We start from the raw sequence: 16,269 nt of genomic DNA on the forward strand, positions 1-16,269 counted from the left end.
TTTGTCATTTCTATATCCTAAAGATGCTCCCAAATCCTCTGGCTGGGATTTGATAATTTATGAGTGAAGACCAGAGCTTGGAGGACTTCTGAAGGGCATGAAAGGCTCTGCTTGTGGCACACGTGCAGGAGTTTGTCGTTTTCCGCCATACTGTACACTCTAATTTCTGTCCAACTGTGCGGGTGACAACAGGACCGTCAGCTTTTTCCACGCTTTGAAAGTGTCGTAACGCAGCATCTGTACCGTACGTCTGCCAAGAAAGACAGCGCGGCACTTTTTTGTGGCCTCAAATAAGGAGAGCGGTGTTCCGCAGGGACGGTATGAATGAACACCAGAATACTTTTTTGTGCTTTTGAAACGGGCCCTAACACGGAACCTTGAGGGATGTCGTGGACCGGCACAAACCACAAACATTGTTACACACGACAAAGACCACGCAAAAGAGCCGAGATGCGTCCGATGCGAAACTTGACAGCCCTGTACTGCGGAATTCACAGGTAACTATACGCTAGTGAGCAGTTGTCAACTTTTTCCTATGATACACTGTAAAGACGTCCCTTGTTTCATACAAACCGTTTCCAGGCGTGGACGTGTTTTTTGCTTCACTGCCCGACACCCGACACCAAAGCGCTTTGTCACGGCTGACAACACTTTCACCCGGAGTCACAAAAGAAGAGCAACCTTAGACGCTATCCACTGACCCCACCCAAGACAAGAAATCAGAGGCAGGGAGGCGTTTGCGATGCTTTTAAATGCCGCTTTTGTGCAAAAGGCGCAACTCGGTTTACGAGACAACTGCGCCCAGTTGCAGCTGTGCACCATTCGATGAATGTATGGGGCACCATAATCGATTTATTGATTTTTGAGAATTCTCTCGATTGTGTGAAATTGGCAATTAGTCGCGACTTGAAGCAGTGGAGACCAAATGCTGCTTACCCAAATCACCGACTCGACTAACGTACTCTACTTACTAACTCATATACTGTAGCTAACTAACCTCCTCAATTAACTCACTAATTTACTCAACTAGCTAACTCAGTCGCACGCTCAAATAACATACTCAAGTAACTCAACTAACTCATCCACACAATTAAATCACAACACAATAAACTAACTCACTCAACCTACTCTACTAACTCACTCAACTAATTAACTCACTAACTTAATCAACTAGCTAACTCACTGACTCAACTTACTCAGGCAAATTCAGTGAACTAATTCACTCAAGAAACTCAACTAACTCATTCAACTATCTCAGTGATTTAACACTAACTCACTCAACAAACTAACTTCCTCAACTACTCATTCACTCAACTAACTTACTCCAACTCACTCAACAAACTAACTTCCTCAAGTACTCATTCACTCAACTAACTTACTCCACTAACTCACTCAACTAATTAAGTCATTAACTTACTCAACAAGGTAACTCACTAACCTAACCAACTCACTCAAGTAACTCAACTAATTCAGTCAACTAAGTCAGTGAAGTCAACCAATTTAGTCATCTAACAACTATTTAACTCAACTCACTCTAGCTGAGTTAGTGAGTTCAGTAAGGTAATTACGTGAGTGAGCAAATTATTTGTGTTTGATGACTCGGTTAGAGACTTACTCAACTACTCACTCCCTCCCTCCAGTTATTTACCTAACTTACTCAACTAACTGACTTATAACTAACTATTAATTTATCTGCTTACTCATCTAACTTACTTAATTCGTCTGCAACCGGCAAGACAACAGACACTTTATCGATGCTGGGCTCGAAACGAGTTCGGAACGATTAATTGATCAATTTTGTATCAACCGTTGATATCCATTCACAACAATGTTGATGCTTCATTGTGTACATTCAATATACCGTATGGCGAGAAACGATCAGGTCACATGGAGACAAATAACCATTCACACTTACATTTTGGACAATTTATAGAGTCTTCAATGAAGCTCACATGCATGTTTTCGGAACATGGGCGGAAGCCGCAGACCAGATTTGAGCTCAGAGCCTCAGAATTGTGAGGCAGACGTGGTAACCACCTTGCTGCCCGGCAAGAAACTAATCAAATGTATTTCTATAGCACTTTTCATACATTAAAGAATGCGACACAAAGTGATTAACAGATCAAAACTGACAATTAAAATAGCAAGAAATATACTAAAACGTACCCAACACACACCGCACATACACACATGCAGCACATTTTGGTGTCTAGACATAACAAGGCACTGAGGAGCCAGGTGAGGAAAGACAATGCCATGCTAGTGTTAAAAAAATAATAATATTTTGGAACTCGCCCAGGTTTTTTTTCTACATTTACTTTATTAGCCCTGCATTTGAATCATTTCTCAGCACTAATAATAAACAGTGTTAACATACTGTAGGTCAGGTGACCACATGTCCTATATTTGCACTTTCACTTTTTTTTTGTTTTTTTTTTAATTTCAATTCTTTATTCAAAAATGTTAATTCCTGGATTTGGAATTTAAAAATTCACAATTCAGGGAGGTATTGCATTCCTATTTGATATTTGGTGGACAAAAAAAAAAAAAAAAAAAATCTATTTTTTGCACCCGTTTCCTTGACAAAACCCCATCAATTATTTAAGCATTGCCCCTTCTTTGTTTGTATTTCATTCACCCCAAAGTCATCTGTTTGCACAGTGCGACCCAGCAAGCTAACACCGATGTAAACATTTTAGCTAGCATTCCTGAATCCAATCACTGGCGAGGACTGATTGGTATCGATTCCTTATCGATCTTATATCGCATTTTACAGCTGATTAATAACTTAAGTATTGTTTCACCTATTAAATGAGTGGTATTCTGTGTAGCCCTTTAAAGCACACATGTCGAGAGATGTACAAAGTATACATGTTTTGGTGTTAAAACTTACTTTACGTATGATCAGAAACGTACATTTTCACAATCGTCTGACGTCATTAGGTTTCATCTTTTTTTCATTAGATTCAACACGATTCAACGTTAAATCCAGTCCAAATGATTACTTTTTCGTCATTTACGTTCATCTTAACAGGTGTTTCTTTTTTTTTTTTAAAGTAGGGAGACAAAAAAAAATAATAATAAAATAAAATAAAATAGGAGATGGATGAACATGGACGCCATATCGGAGGAGCTTCAAGCCGAAAAAAGTGTCCGTCAGCACGGCTTTGACAACGCGAGTGTCCCCCCCTCTGCTCGGAAGTGCAAGAGAAGGAAGTGAAGAGTGGAAATGTAGGAAAGTTGGTGCAACACTTGGGTGTAGTTTTAGTTGAGAAGGAGAAGAAATATGATGTCAGAACTTACGTTGGACTGAAAGATGCTGAAGGAAGCTTTTGAAAACTCCCACACGATAGACGACTCCCGTTATCGAAGTCGCTGGATGGTTTTCTCTCTCTTTTTTAGGCGTGAGGTGAGACTCGGGCGGACTTTTCCTTTCCTTTGAGTCTGCTGTCTTTTGCTCTTTTTCGCTCCACGTCCTCCGGCGGACCGCAGAAGAATGAATGGCCGCCGCCAACCTCCACCAAGCTGGCCAGCCCAAGCGGTGGCGAACCGCTGCTGGGAGGGCGTGCTCATCTCCAGGCAGGCACCAATCACTGACTGATTATCGGCAACAACCAATCGAAGGCGACCTGCTGCGGAAGTAGCCAATCAGGACACCGCCTCCTGATCGCTGCGATTGATGAAGTTGAGCAAAGTAAAAATAATAAAAATTTAAAAAAACTTTATTTGTTCAAAGTAAAGTAATGAGAAGACGGGGAAGAAAAAAATAATGGTATGTATTTTTTTGTACTTATTTTGAAAATAATATTAAATAAATACAAGTAAACGTAACTGCGTGGACAACTCACTTGCCAGCCACCAATAAACGACCGGCTACTAGCAACTACCAATTGGAAGCGAGCTGCTGCGGAAGTAGCCAATCAGGACACTAGCAACCGTGATTGTTTAGAGGAAGTCGAGCAAGCTAAAATAGAGAAGCACTTTTATTTAATAATAATAATAAAATAATGAGAAAATTCTAGTCATATTGACTTGAAATCAATTTTCAATAAATTCATCAACACCATGAACATACCATAAAGCATATGTGTCAAACTCAAGGTCCGGGGGCCACATCCGGCCCGGCACATCAATTTACGTGGCCCGCGAAAGCAAATCTAGTGCGTCGACTTCATGTTTCCTGCTAAAATAACAACACTGCAAATCGTCTTCACTTTTAATAACGTTGATTACAAACATGTTTTGTGATCGATCCTCATTTCAAAATAAACTGAATTTACAACTTTTTACTGGCTTCTGATTTCAAATATAGTTATTCATCGATTTGTGTGTGTGTGTATATGTAATAACTAATCAATTACAACCGAGAGAGAACTGTTCCAGATGTGACCAATCAGGACAAGAACAATCGTTGTCTTTGTTTGAAACAATTTTAATTTGATGATTGGGTTTTATTAAAAAAAAAAACAACAACAACATTGAGGTGTAACATTACAATATTTTTGGAGTATTTATTAAAAAATAATAATAATGAAAATGAATGAATTAACATTATGAACACACCATACTCTTTCCATACTATATCCTATTTATTACTGCCTGTATGTAAGTAATTGAAAGGCACGACTTGAATGTCTGGAAGCAGCTGGGCGTTCCCTGTCGTCGTCTGGCTCTGCGAGGCAGCCAACTCTGTTTCAATCTGAGTCTTAATCCCTTTTTATCGGGAAGGCGAACAGCTGAGCGGAGAGTTGGAATTCTAAGGAGGACCATCATTTTTATGTGGCCCACTAAAGTAAATAAAGTTTGTCTACTTCATGTTTCTTGCTAAATGGATTCATTCTTTTCATTTTGGCAGTAAATTAGTGCATAAATTGCAATGTTTCTTTAATTTTAACAGATATTACAAGCCATTAAATCCCTCAACATTAGTAGAGCAATAGTTGTATCGGTATATACATATTTTTTTATGTGTATTTGGATTCCAAAAAGGATAAATTGGGCCAAATTTGGGAAACATTGATCCAATCTATAAGCAGACTTTATTCGATCCCCTCTGTACTCTTGTCAGTTCCCCCATTGTTGATGAAAATAAAGTTCAAATGTACATAGAGAAGTTAGAAATGTGCAAACTGCAGGCGGGTGTGCAAAATGTCAGTGAGCAAGACATGTCTACACGTACAGATCGAGTGAAAATGGACGCTTATGGAGGGATTGCTGGACTATCCTTGACCGCGAAACTCGAGCCTTTCGCTTATTTTAGTTTGTCCATCCAGAAGAAAAATAAAAGCATGGGGGGAAATAGCATCTTTACATCTACTCATGGATACAGAGACAAAATGGCAGAATTCCTGTCTGTTCTGTAATGGTCTACTCATGGATACAGAGACAAAATGGCTGAATTCCTGTCTGTTCTGTAATGGTTTCTTGAGAAACCTTATTGGTGTTCACATGTTGACACGGCGGTTCAAAGGTCACCCTCCCTGCATTAGGGTTCGGGAGGAAGGGGGAGTGTCGGGGGTTTCCTTCCTCGGCGAGGTCAAACGCCAGGGGGTCAAGGTTCAAAGAGCATATATGTCCAAAGAAAATTAGCTTCTCCCGCTTGGATTCCAGGCTTGCAAATGATTCCCCCAAGTGAAGCAACATGCCAAATTCCTCACCCGCCGATCACAAATAGCGCACTAACCCCTTTAGCACAAAGCCGTTTGAAGCCAAGGAATGACAGCAATGGCACCAACATTTCTTTGTTTTTTATTAAGCTGACACAGCAATGTCCAACATTAGATCAGTCAATGTATACATGCAAAATATCGCAATGACTGTATTGTGGTCCCATTAAAATATCCAGGATGTGCATACAAAATCCCGTTCCTCTTCCGAGAAGACGGTCATCTAGGCCCAGGGTCCCCAGGCTCCGGCGGGGCCCGGGTCACAGCGCGGGTCCTCGTCGGGGAAGTGGACGGGGAGAGCGTTCTGCTGGTGGTGGCGCAGCCGGCCCAGGAGGCGGTCGACCACGGCGGGGTAGCCGGCCGACACCTCGTTCCTCTCCTCGGGGTCGATGTCCACGTTGAACAGCATCACGGGCTTCAGCGGCGAGGAGCGACGAGGGGACGAGGAGACGTTGTGGCCGGGCCGCGGGAACCAAAAGTCGCAACCTGGAACATATCAAAGGTCGTATCGAACTGTCTCGTTGGCTTTTTGCAAGTGAAGATAACGTCTGGGTTTAGCTTCTTCTTTGGCTTTTTCGTATCTGAGGATTAGCCCTGTGTTTTGCTTTTTCTGTTTATATTCAAGGACTGACGCTGTTTTTTTTTTGTTCACATTCAATGATTAACTTTTTTTTCGCAATAACTAAAAAAAAAAAAAACACTTGCAGGTAAGGATTAACTGTGTTTTGCTTTTTCTTTGTCTTATTTTATAATCAAAGGACTGACTGCAATTAAAATTTTCTTTGGCATTTTTCGTACTCATTGACTGAATTTAGTTTTTTGCATCCAATGATTTATTTACTCTGGTATTCTTTTTCATTGGCTGTATGATTAACTCTGTAGACCTTTTTTCACTTGTTTTCTTTAATGAAAGAACTTTTTACTTAGCTTTTTTCCTCCAGATCGAGTAAATTCAGTCAAAAAGACTTTCTCATATCTGAGGATTAATGCTATTCTTTTTTTTATCTTATTACATTTTGTTTGTCTTGAATGAAAATTCAAGCGCTTCCAGACAAAACGCCGGCGGCCGTGAGCCACGAGGGCGCTCACCCGGGTATCCCGTGAGCAGCTTCCACTTCGAGGATCTGATGGCGGCGTGGATGGACACGTTGAAGCCAGACCGGAAGACTCCTTTGCCGTCGGCGCTCTGATCTGACGCTCGCAGACGCTCCGAGCCGGGACCTGCGCGGAGACGAGGTAAGGTCAGGTCAGAGGTACAGTGTAAGGTCATCGCCACCTCTTTGCCGTCATTGCTGCTCGACTTCAAAGGGGTGAGTGTGACTTTATTTTTGTTTTATTTAGCTGTACAGCGTTTACACTCGCTTTAAGCGATCGTTTTTTTTTTTTTTTTTTTTTTTAATAGGTTCTTACAGTATACTGGGAAGTCTAATTTAGAGTTGTGTCGCAACATGGGAAGAGATGCAGACTCATTAACAGCAAGATGACGAGGCAGAGGACCTTCCCTCCTCGAAGGCTATATAGTAACCGTTACATGTTTGTGGATTTGCATTAGCCTGTCTATGACATTTCCCATTAAATGTTAGCATCGAGCTATGAGATTTTCGTTAGGCGAACTTATGTCGTTTTGTTGAACATTTTGGCGTTTAAAAAAAAGAAAAAAGAAAAATATATACACATTGTTTAATTTTCTCTTTGTTTTATGTGTCAGTTTAACAGTAAACTTCAACTAGATGGGACAAATAATCTTAATTTATTTGGAGAACTATGTGAGCAAGATGTGAGAACAAGCACTAAGCAATGCTTTTAAAACGTCTGTCTTAATAACTTTTGTGTGTTTTAATAAGTCCAAATGTATTTAAAGCATGTGAAAGGGGTCAAACCTTTTTTTTTTTTTTACGTTTGAACAAGTTCTCTCAATGTTGTGGATTTGTAATAATTAATAATTGAATTAATTTAATAATTTTAATTACTGGTGTGTCTGAAACAAACCCCCCACCCCCTTAATAAAAGGGGGTCCACTGTAAGTTTTTTTTAACACTTGTTTGACCACTAATAATGTTAAAATGTCACTTAAAATGCTGCTTAAAATTTTTTTTTTTTATGATGGCATGATGACCCTGGAAAAGATTCTGTTTCCATGATTTCCTATTGGGAAAATTGAAAGACTTAGGACTTAAATTGCATGTGCTTTGCAATGACATTATTAAGTGTTTTAGACAAGAATGATACTAATAAGCCAGGAAAAGAGAGGAGAGCGCTCACGAGACCTGTTTCCTGGAAGAGGCGCTACAATCACACAGCCTCAACCATAAGTACACACACACACACACACACACACACACACACACACACACACACACGCGCGTTGGGATCGAATGTCAAGAAGCTCACATTGAAACAACGCTGACTGATTCTACTTTCAACAGTGCAGTTTCCACCTTATCAGCATTTCTCAGGGCCCGACACAACAACAAAGACAAAAATCACAAACAAAGCGCCTTCTAGAGTCCAATTTCATTCTGCGTTTTAAAGGGGACATATTACGTAAAAGCTGACTTTAATCTTCTGTATTCAAATCATTGGGTCTTTTGAGTATTTGCCCACCCATCAAGTGTGAAATTAAAACCGTATACCTGTAAATATCTGCCTTTTTCTGAAAACAATCTGTGAACAAACTGTTGAGCATATTTTTACCCCTCTCAAATCCTTTCAACACATTTGAACATATTAAAAGACACTTTTTAAACACACTGTAAACATATTTGTACCCCCCCCCCAAAATTTAGAAACGATTGTACTTATTGCAGCACGTAGATATGTGCCTTGCGGGACCAGGCGGGGCGGCGTGTGACGTCGGCCAGTCAGCGTGCGAGTGTGTGGGCGTGAGCTGTGGCCGACAGCAGCGCCTACATGAGCGTGGTCATTGTGATTATGTTTTACGGTTCTCCTGGCGTTCTATGAATGACTGAAAAGTGCATCTGCGACTGTGGCTCGCCTTTTTTACATGCGAGGGCATTCCGATAAGTAAGTAAAAACAACGAATAATGCATGAATCGTAATAACAGAAAGCAACCGCAGATCAAAAGTGGCGCCGAGGCTGAACTGTTACCAACAGTTGTGTTTGTAGAGTGTGGGGGGAGTGTTGCGGTTGTGCGTCATTGACTTACATGGGGCGACGTCGATGTACATTGGGTCAATGTTGTGCAGCAGCTCCAGTCGGGGCGAGGCAAAGCCTTTGCTGGAACATAAACGGAGGCGTGTTAAACACACACACACGCTGACTCACACTCTGAACAACACACAAATGGGATTTGTAAATCTAAAACAGCGCACCAGCCCGTCATGTGCTCCGGCCGCAGAGAAAACGCACCGACCGCAGCGTCTGATAACACAAATAACTCTCCGCTCCCCGCCTGCTTTCGCTCTCTGCGGCCAATTAGAAAGCAGCGTGCAGGCGGCGGTCAGCTGACGCGCGCTGGCCAATGGGAGTGGTGCGGTGGTGGGAGGCGAGGTAGCACTTTGCGGTCGAGCGGCTGAGCCGTGACACTCGGTTTCACCTCCTTCTTCACCGCGTCCGCATTTAGCCAGTGAGGACAAAGAAGTGTCCGTCAAAGTGGAATCAGCTGCTGTGAAGGAAAAACAAACGTGGAGTACTGCGGAATGTCCGGCTCATACAACTCGGAATTCCGGGAAGTATATGCCTCGGAAGTGCCTCATCCAGCCGCCATCCAGAAATCACCCATTACATAAAACCGTTAAATGCATCCAAATACCATCCAAACACTTGAAACACCATCCAAAAATCATCCAAACGCCATCAAACACCCACCACCATCCAAATGTCATCCAAACACCAACAAACACCATCCAAAGGGCAACAAACAGCATCCAAAATGTATCCAAAGACATCAAACACCATCCAAACACCATCCGGACATCCTCAAAAAACATCATCCAAATAATCCAAACGACCCATCAAATGCCATCCAAACACCATCAAACCTCATCCACAAACGGCATCCGAAATATCCAAATGCCAATAAACACTATCAAATGTCATCCAAACACCATCAAGCGCCATTAAAAAAATAGCGACGAGCGAGTACAGATACCAGGTATCGGTATCGGGCCGATAACGGCCTTACTGTATTTCAAGGTGGCGGCTACTCGTGAATACTGCCCATACCGACCGCCGATACTTAAGGCAAAAAAACAAACAAAACAAAAAAAGTGACTTGCAGTCCTCCTCGCCAGTAGTTGGCGCTACACTGCGGCGGTTTGACACAGTGGCGAATCATCATGTGCGCCAGAAAGAAAGTCTTTGTTCACAATTATCTGTCATCGTGTTAATGGAAATTTCATGGATCAAAAGTACTAGTGGTATCGATACGCACTATCGGTATGGGTGAGTACTCAAGAGTGAATGCTCGTACTGGTAGAGCGCTGAAAAAAACTGGTATCGACCATCGTCAAGCATCGGTCACCTGATGGCGTTCCACACGTCGAATCCGTCCAGAGGTTTGGTGGCGTTGAGGCTGCCGCCGGCAAGTCCCACCAGCGTGGGCAGCCAATCAGAGACGTGGATCAGCTCCCGGCTGGCGCCGCCCGGCCGCTCGACCAGCGGCCCGGACACAAATCCCACGCCGCGGACTCCTCCCTCCCACAGCGACCACTTCCTGCCTCGCAGCGGCCAGTTGCTGCCGCCAAACAGCGTCTGGCCGCCGTTATCTGTCGAAGAAGACAAAAAAAAAAAAAAAAAAAAAAAAAAAACTTGACCCGGCTCAGAGCTGGCAGAAGACTTTTTGGAGCGTTTTGCTTTTTCTTTGGCTTTTTTGGGCCGCAATAAGGACTGTGTTCCTAAGAGGAGTGTCTGTTCCAATTCATTATATTACAATATTAAAGTCTGATTTTTTTTTCAAAAATATTTTCTTTACATTATAAGAATAAAGTCAGATTTAATTCAAGAAAAAGGCATCATATTATAAGAATACATTCTTTTTTTTTGGAAACCATGTTAATTGAAAATAAAATACTTTTTTTTATTATTTAAAAAAAAGATGCTTAATTATTTGAACAATGCTATATTTTTGGGGGATACATTAACATCAAAGAATAGTTTTATTTGTTCAAGAAAAAGACAAAATATTACAACAATTTTGTTCGACAAAAATGTCTTTATATTATGAGAGTAACCATTTCCTTTATAAGAATAAAGTGGTTTTTTTCAAAGCAACAAGTCTTTCTATTTAAAAAATAAAGTCATCATTTTATTATTTTTATTAGTCAAGCCTGTTCTTTTTTTTTAGAATTTTGTTTTATACTAGAATAATCTTGAGAGTAATGTCCTATTTTTTTGTAAAAATGTATTTATGTTACCAGACTCAAGCCATTGTTGAGAGGATACAAATTAAATACTACACGAGAATAAGTCCTTTTTTTTTTTCAACAAAGCGGCGTATATAAGAATAATCGTACTTTGTTCATGAAGTTATAATATTACGACAATGGATTTGTACTTTTTGGAGAAATGACTTTATATCACAAGAATGATTTTGAGAATACCGTTTTTAATCATATTACAAGGTTTAAGTCTAATATAAGTATAAAAAGACCCCTTAAAAACAATAAAATAGTCAGCAAGGTTAGCATATGGCGATATAGGGTCTTTCAGTAAGTTCCTCATCTTCACGGTCCGTGTTGAGGCTCGATGTCGGCGGCGAAAAGCCAAAGAAAAAGCCAAAGCGTTCATTTCTTTTTCTTTTTTTTCATCGAACAAGGATGCAGCCCACTAACCTGAGCCCACCGCAGGAGTTTTCCCTTCACTGCATTCTTTCCTAATGACACTTTAAAAGCCCAATATGCTGAAAATAAGCCTTAACAGTCCGGGTGGTTCCACGTGTTTACCTTACTTACTGCTTACAAGCCTCACGGTGGGCATTTCATAAAAAAGTCTCCATTGAAAGTCTACGAGTTGGAAAGAGTTTTTTTTAACAACACTTCGAGTGTTAGTTAAATGGCTACTTTATGAATGGCTCGTCATTTTGGGGCCTATTTGGCGATCTTTGCCGCACTCTGTTGGACAGGCGGAGTATTGCAACGACCTTTTTCATACGTCACGGATTTGACTAAAAAGACGTCACACAAAGGAAAATAAAGTTGTAGATTTTTTTTCCTACAAAATAGGCATAATGTTGCGAGAATAAAGTTGTTTCACACACAAAAAAAGGAAAAGAAAAAAATATCATATTAACATTCAAGAAAAATTATTTAAAGATGTCAGAGGACCAAGCTACTTTTTTATCAAATAAGACGTGTTTGTGTGCATGTGCGTGTGCGCACCTGTGGAGAATACCAGGACAGTGTTGCCCCAAAGTCCGGCCTGCCGCAACGCCAAGCTGATGTTGCCCACCGCCTCGTCCATGGCCGCCACCATGCCAGCGTACATGCGCCGTTGCGGGTCCCGGATGAAGGCGTAGGGCTCCACGTAGCGTTCGGGCACCTGCAGGGGCGCGTGGACGGCTTGCAGCGCCACATACAGGAAGAGAGGCTGAAACACAAGCACATTTCTGCTTTTTTAAATAATTTATTTATTTATTTATTTATTTTTAATCCGATCAATTTGGGACATGTAATTTGTGACGAATAAAGCCTAAAATTAAAAGATTAAAGTGGTATTTAAAAAAAAAATATATATATATATATTATTAGAAAAACGTTGTTGGGTTTTTTTTTTTTTTTTTTTTTTAAAGTAACACTGTAACTTCATTTTTATACATTTTTATGAATCAATTGGAAATTCAACAAAGGTCAAAGAAAATTGAAGGAAGAATTCCTTAAAAAAAAAAAAAAAAAAAAACTTTATTTTGAGTATTTAAAAAAAATAGTCAACACTCCGAAAATAACGTTGCATTTTTTAAAGAGAGAAAAAGCATAATATTACGAGAATATAGCCATATTTTTTGTCTAAAAAAAGCCTTAGCATTAGAAGAATAACATATTTTTTCTAGAAAAAAGGTGTCCTATTACAAGATACATGTCATATTCTTTTAACTAAAAATGCACTGAATCCATTCAAAATTGTCTTAATATATCGAGACCAAAAGCATATTTTTTTTCACATAGAGGAGAGGCTGAAAGACGAGCAGATTTCCTGTTATTTTATATAGTGTGATACTGTACTTTGGTCAAAGACACATAGGAGGCGCTGCAGGACTTTCTCGCTGTCACTGACTGGTTTTATGTTTGTATGTAGACTATATATTTATCCATCCATCCATTTTCTGAGCCGCTTCTCCTCACTAGGGTCGCGGGCGTGCTGGAGCCTATCCCAGCTGTCATCGGGCAGGAGGCGGGGTACACCCTGAACTGGTTGCCAGCCAATCGCAGGGCACATAGGAACAAACAACCATTCGCACTCACAGTCATGCCTACGGGCAATTTAGAGTCTCCAATTCATGCATGTTTTTGGGATGTGGGAGGAAACAGGAGTACCCGGAGAAAACCCATGCAGGCACGGGGAGAACATGCAAACTCCACACAGGCAGGGACGGGGATTGAACCCCGCACCTCAGAACTGTGAGGCTGACGCTCTAACCAGTCGGCCACCGTGCCGCCCTATATATTTATATTCAAACTAAATATTGGTCATGGATTATAGTAGAAGTAGTAGTAGTTTTTTTTTTAAAGTAATAATCCTGAGCCGAGAGCTGCGTCACCTTTTTGGGGTTGTGCTCGGCGACGATCCGGACGGCCCTCTGGCCGAACAGCTCGGTGGAGTAGTGGCCTTTGTATCCCGCGGCGGCCGCTTCCTCCTCCCGCAGGTCCAGAGCGCAGCGGCTCAGGTTGAGAGTGGTGATGTTGTTACAATGGACGTGAGTGTAGTAGTCCTCGCTGCCCGTCAGATAGCCTGGAGTACACATAAGTAGTCTGCGTTAAATATCTGTACTCTGTATTTGTTTTGTTTGTGCAAAACGATTTCATGCTTTGATTCATTGCGTGGCTTCTTCTGGAGTGTGTGCCTTGGCCTCCAGGGGGCAGTATGATACATATGTACATACATGAAGAAGATGGTAACAACTGCTCAGTAAGCTGCAGTAATACGTTATTTTTCACAGATAAAGAATGAATGCCTGCCTGCATCGTTGAATTGTCTGTCTGCATGTGTTGCTGCACATTTTGCGCTCAAATATTTGTAGCTTAAAGGGTTATTACACCACAACATCAATGCTAGTTTTGTTAGCCTGTCGACTGCATTTTGCATCGTGTGTTAGCATTAAGGCTGCGGACGTTCATAAGACAAAGTTATTTGGTTTGGTTCAATACACAACGTTTAATTCTATTAGTTTTTATATTTAGTTGTAACGTAAACGTGGGGCGTACAAACCAAAGTAGGAGTGGAAGCCGCGGCGCGTAGGCAGGCAGTCCTTCTTGTACATGCCCAGGTGCCACTTGCCCACCATGTGCGTGGCGTAGCCCGCCTCGGACAGCAGCTGAGGAAGCAGCGTCTCGTCCAGCGGCACGCAGTACGGCTGACACGGCCAGATGATCTGGTGCTGCATGCCCGTGTGGATCTGCCAATGGCACACACGCAACATGCTGACGAAAGAGAAAACGGGAAGGGAACTAGCCACCCAACGTCCTCTTCCTTAACCGCCCGTCAGCCTTTTTTCTAAGTTTTTTTTTTTTTTTCCAAAGATACAGTACTTTATTCATCCAAAAGGGAAATTCACTTGAACCACTGCTGCACTAAACTTAGAGCCATTTAAATAGGTATCATGCTAGGATACCTTTATTAAAATTTTTAAAATTATATCAAAATCAAGTGACTCGGACTGCAAAAAAACATGCTCGGGTAATACAGACTACACTACCAAGTATCATTTTTCAAGTATTTTGAATGTATATGGTATCGTGTCACTATATTATTTAATATTAATAAACAGCATGAGTAATATTTCTCAAAATATTGATAGAAACAGTCCTAGTACTAAGAATAGTACAGCACCAAGATAGTACTACAAACAGTCCTGCAAAGAGCACCAGAAACTGTACTAAAACATTACTGGAAACCGTTTTAGGCATAACTCAGCAGAAACAGTAGCACAATTAGTACTAGCAACAGTTTTCAACAGCACTAGACAGTACTAGTAATAATGGCCTACCACAGTAACTAACACTACTAGAAACAATACTATAAATACTGGTCCAAAACAGCACTAAAATAGTAGTATAAACAGTATTACAACTATTGCTACACAGTACAACAAATACTTGAAGATGATGATGACGATGATCACTACTACTAACTACTACTAGATTACTGCATATGACCCGCGGGTTACTCAGGCCCCAAACGACTCCCTGGTCTCCGGGGACTTTGTTGTGACGAAGCCGGGTGTAGTGCGGCATCGTCCGGGTTTCTCACCTGGTACCGTCCGGTCATGAGCTGGTTCCTGGACGGGGTGCACAGCGGCTGGACGTAGTAGTTCTCCAGGCGGACCCCCGAGGCCGACAGCTTGTCCAGGTTGGGCGTCTTGATCTCGGAGCCGTGGTAGCCCACGTCGTACCAGCCCAAGTCGTCCGCCAGGATGAACACAATGTGCGGCCGTTTGGAGCCCGACGCCGCCGCGAGGGGACCGAGCGTCAGCAGCAAGGCGGAGAAGCGAAGCCAGTCGGCCATCATCGTCAACTCCCAAAAAGTGGAGTCGAGCGGAGGTCAGAAAGTGAACCAGGAAGCCCGCCTCGCAGTTTGAAGCGGTAGAGACAGCACGAACATGGCGCGTATGAATGTTTCGCACTTACTCTTACCCAATCAACGCATTTTGCTGTTAAAAAAGAGGAAACGTTCACGTTAACATCCGTCCGCTTTCACCATGACTCTTGACAGCGCTGCCGCCGAGTCAGGAGCCAACCAGGTGACTTGAGCGAACGTGTCCAAGTCACGTGACTAAGCAGGAAGCGAAAGACACGGAAGCGGCGAGATGGCGTTAAAAGTGTTCAAAAAGTCAAAAATAGAACATGTCACATAATGACTACATTTTTCCTATCCACAATTGGCATTTCATGTCTGCAACGTCATTATTATCATATCAAAAGAATAAACCCCATAAACATGAACGGCAAAAGTGACGTCATGTGTCCCTGGTGAAATAACGTTGCAGATATCTGTAATTCATTTTTGACTTAGTGAAATTGAATTACAGATATCTCAATCTGTCGTTTTGACTAATCACAATTACTTCACAGATATTGAGAGATTGCACTGGAAGTGAATGAGAGAGGCAGGCGGTGTTCCCCATGGGTTGTTGCTGTTAGCATGATGCTAACTTTAATAACGGTAAAAAAAAAACTATTATTTAACTTTTATATAGCGCCTGCTGAATGTCTTTGCCGTTGTTTGGGTGAGTAAACACAATATTTCATTAAAATAGCTTTAATAGTGATAAGATTTGTTTTGGGAGGTATTTGAGCGCCATTTTAGTTGAGGGCATGTGAATGAAACCTCGACACTAGATTTAAAATTTTCAATAATAATGATGCAGTTGGACTAAAAAAAAACACTATGGAATGTTTTACAGTTTGCATTACTAATTTTATGCAAACC

The 16,269-nt window shown here is 41.5% G+C and overlaps 2 protein-coding genes across 3 annotated transcripts in view; both read right to left on the bottom strand.

The window, feature by feature from the left end:
• lhfpl2a (LHFPL tetraspan subfamily member 2a) overlaps positions 1–3,557 on the bottom strand; it is a 30,118-nt gene extending 26,561 nt beyond the window's left edge. For both annotated transcript variants that reach the window (XM_061799677.1, XM_061799675.1), the window contains exon 1: positions 3,304–3,557. The gene's annotated coding sequence lies outside the window, so the exon portion shown is untranslated. The remainder of the gene's footprint in view (positions 1–3,303) is intronic.
• A 2,175-nt stretch (positions 3,558–5,732) lies between these two features.
• On the bottom strand, positions 5,733–15,592 carry arsb (arylsulfatase B). The gene is made up of 8 exons (XM_061799006.1): positions 15,091–15,592; positions 14,050–14,236; positions 13,382–13,572; positions 12,006–12,213; positions 10,151–10,394; positions 8,834–8,904; positions 6,756–6,887; positions 5,733–6,152 (listed from the first exon to the last, which is right to left on the bottom strand). The coding sequence occupies exons 1-8, from the start codon at positions 15,346–15,348 to the stop codon at positions 5,890–5,892; spliced, it is 1,554 nt and encodes a 517-aa protein (XP_061654990.1). The 5' UTR covers positions 15,349–15,592; the 3' UTR covers positions 5,733–5,889.
• Between the last annotated feature and the right edge of the window lie 677 nt (positions 15,593–16,269).

Source organism: Phyllopteryx taeniolatus, chromosome 15 (genome assembly GCF_024500385.1).
Source record: "Phyllopteryx taeniolatus isolate TA_2022b chromosome 15, UOR_Ptae_1.2, whole genome shotgun sequence".
NCBI lineage: Eukaryota > Metazoa > Chordata > Actinopteri > Syngnathiformes > Syngnathidae > Phyllopteryx > Phyllopteryx taeniolatus.

Excerpts from the sequence above, each read along its gene's own strand:
- arsb (XM_061799006.1), bottom strand. The coding sequence starts at position 15,348 with ATGATGGCCGACTGGCTTCGCTTCTCCGCCTTGCTGCTGACGCTCGGT. Across the intron at positions 13,573-14,049 it reads CGGCTTCCACTCCTACTTTG|GCTATCTGACGGGCAGCGAG; the intron begins GTTTGTACGCCC and ends TGTGTACTCCAG. Across the intron at positions 12,214-13,381 it reads CCGAGCACAACCCCAAAAAG|CCTCTCTTCCTGTATGTGGC; the intron begins GTGACGCAGCTC and ends CTTGTGTTTCAG.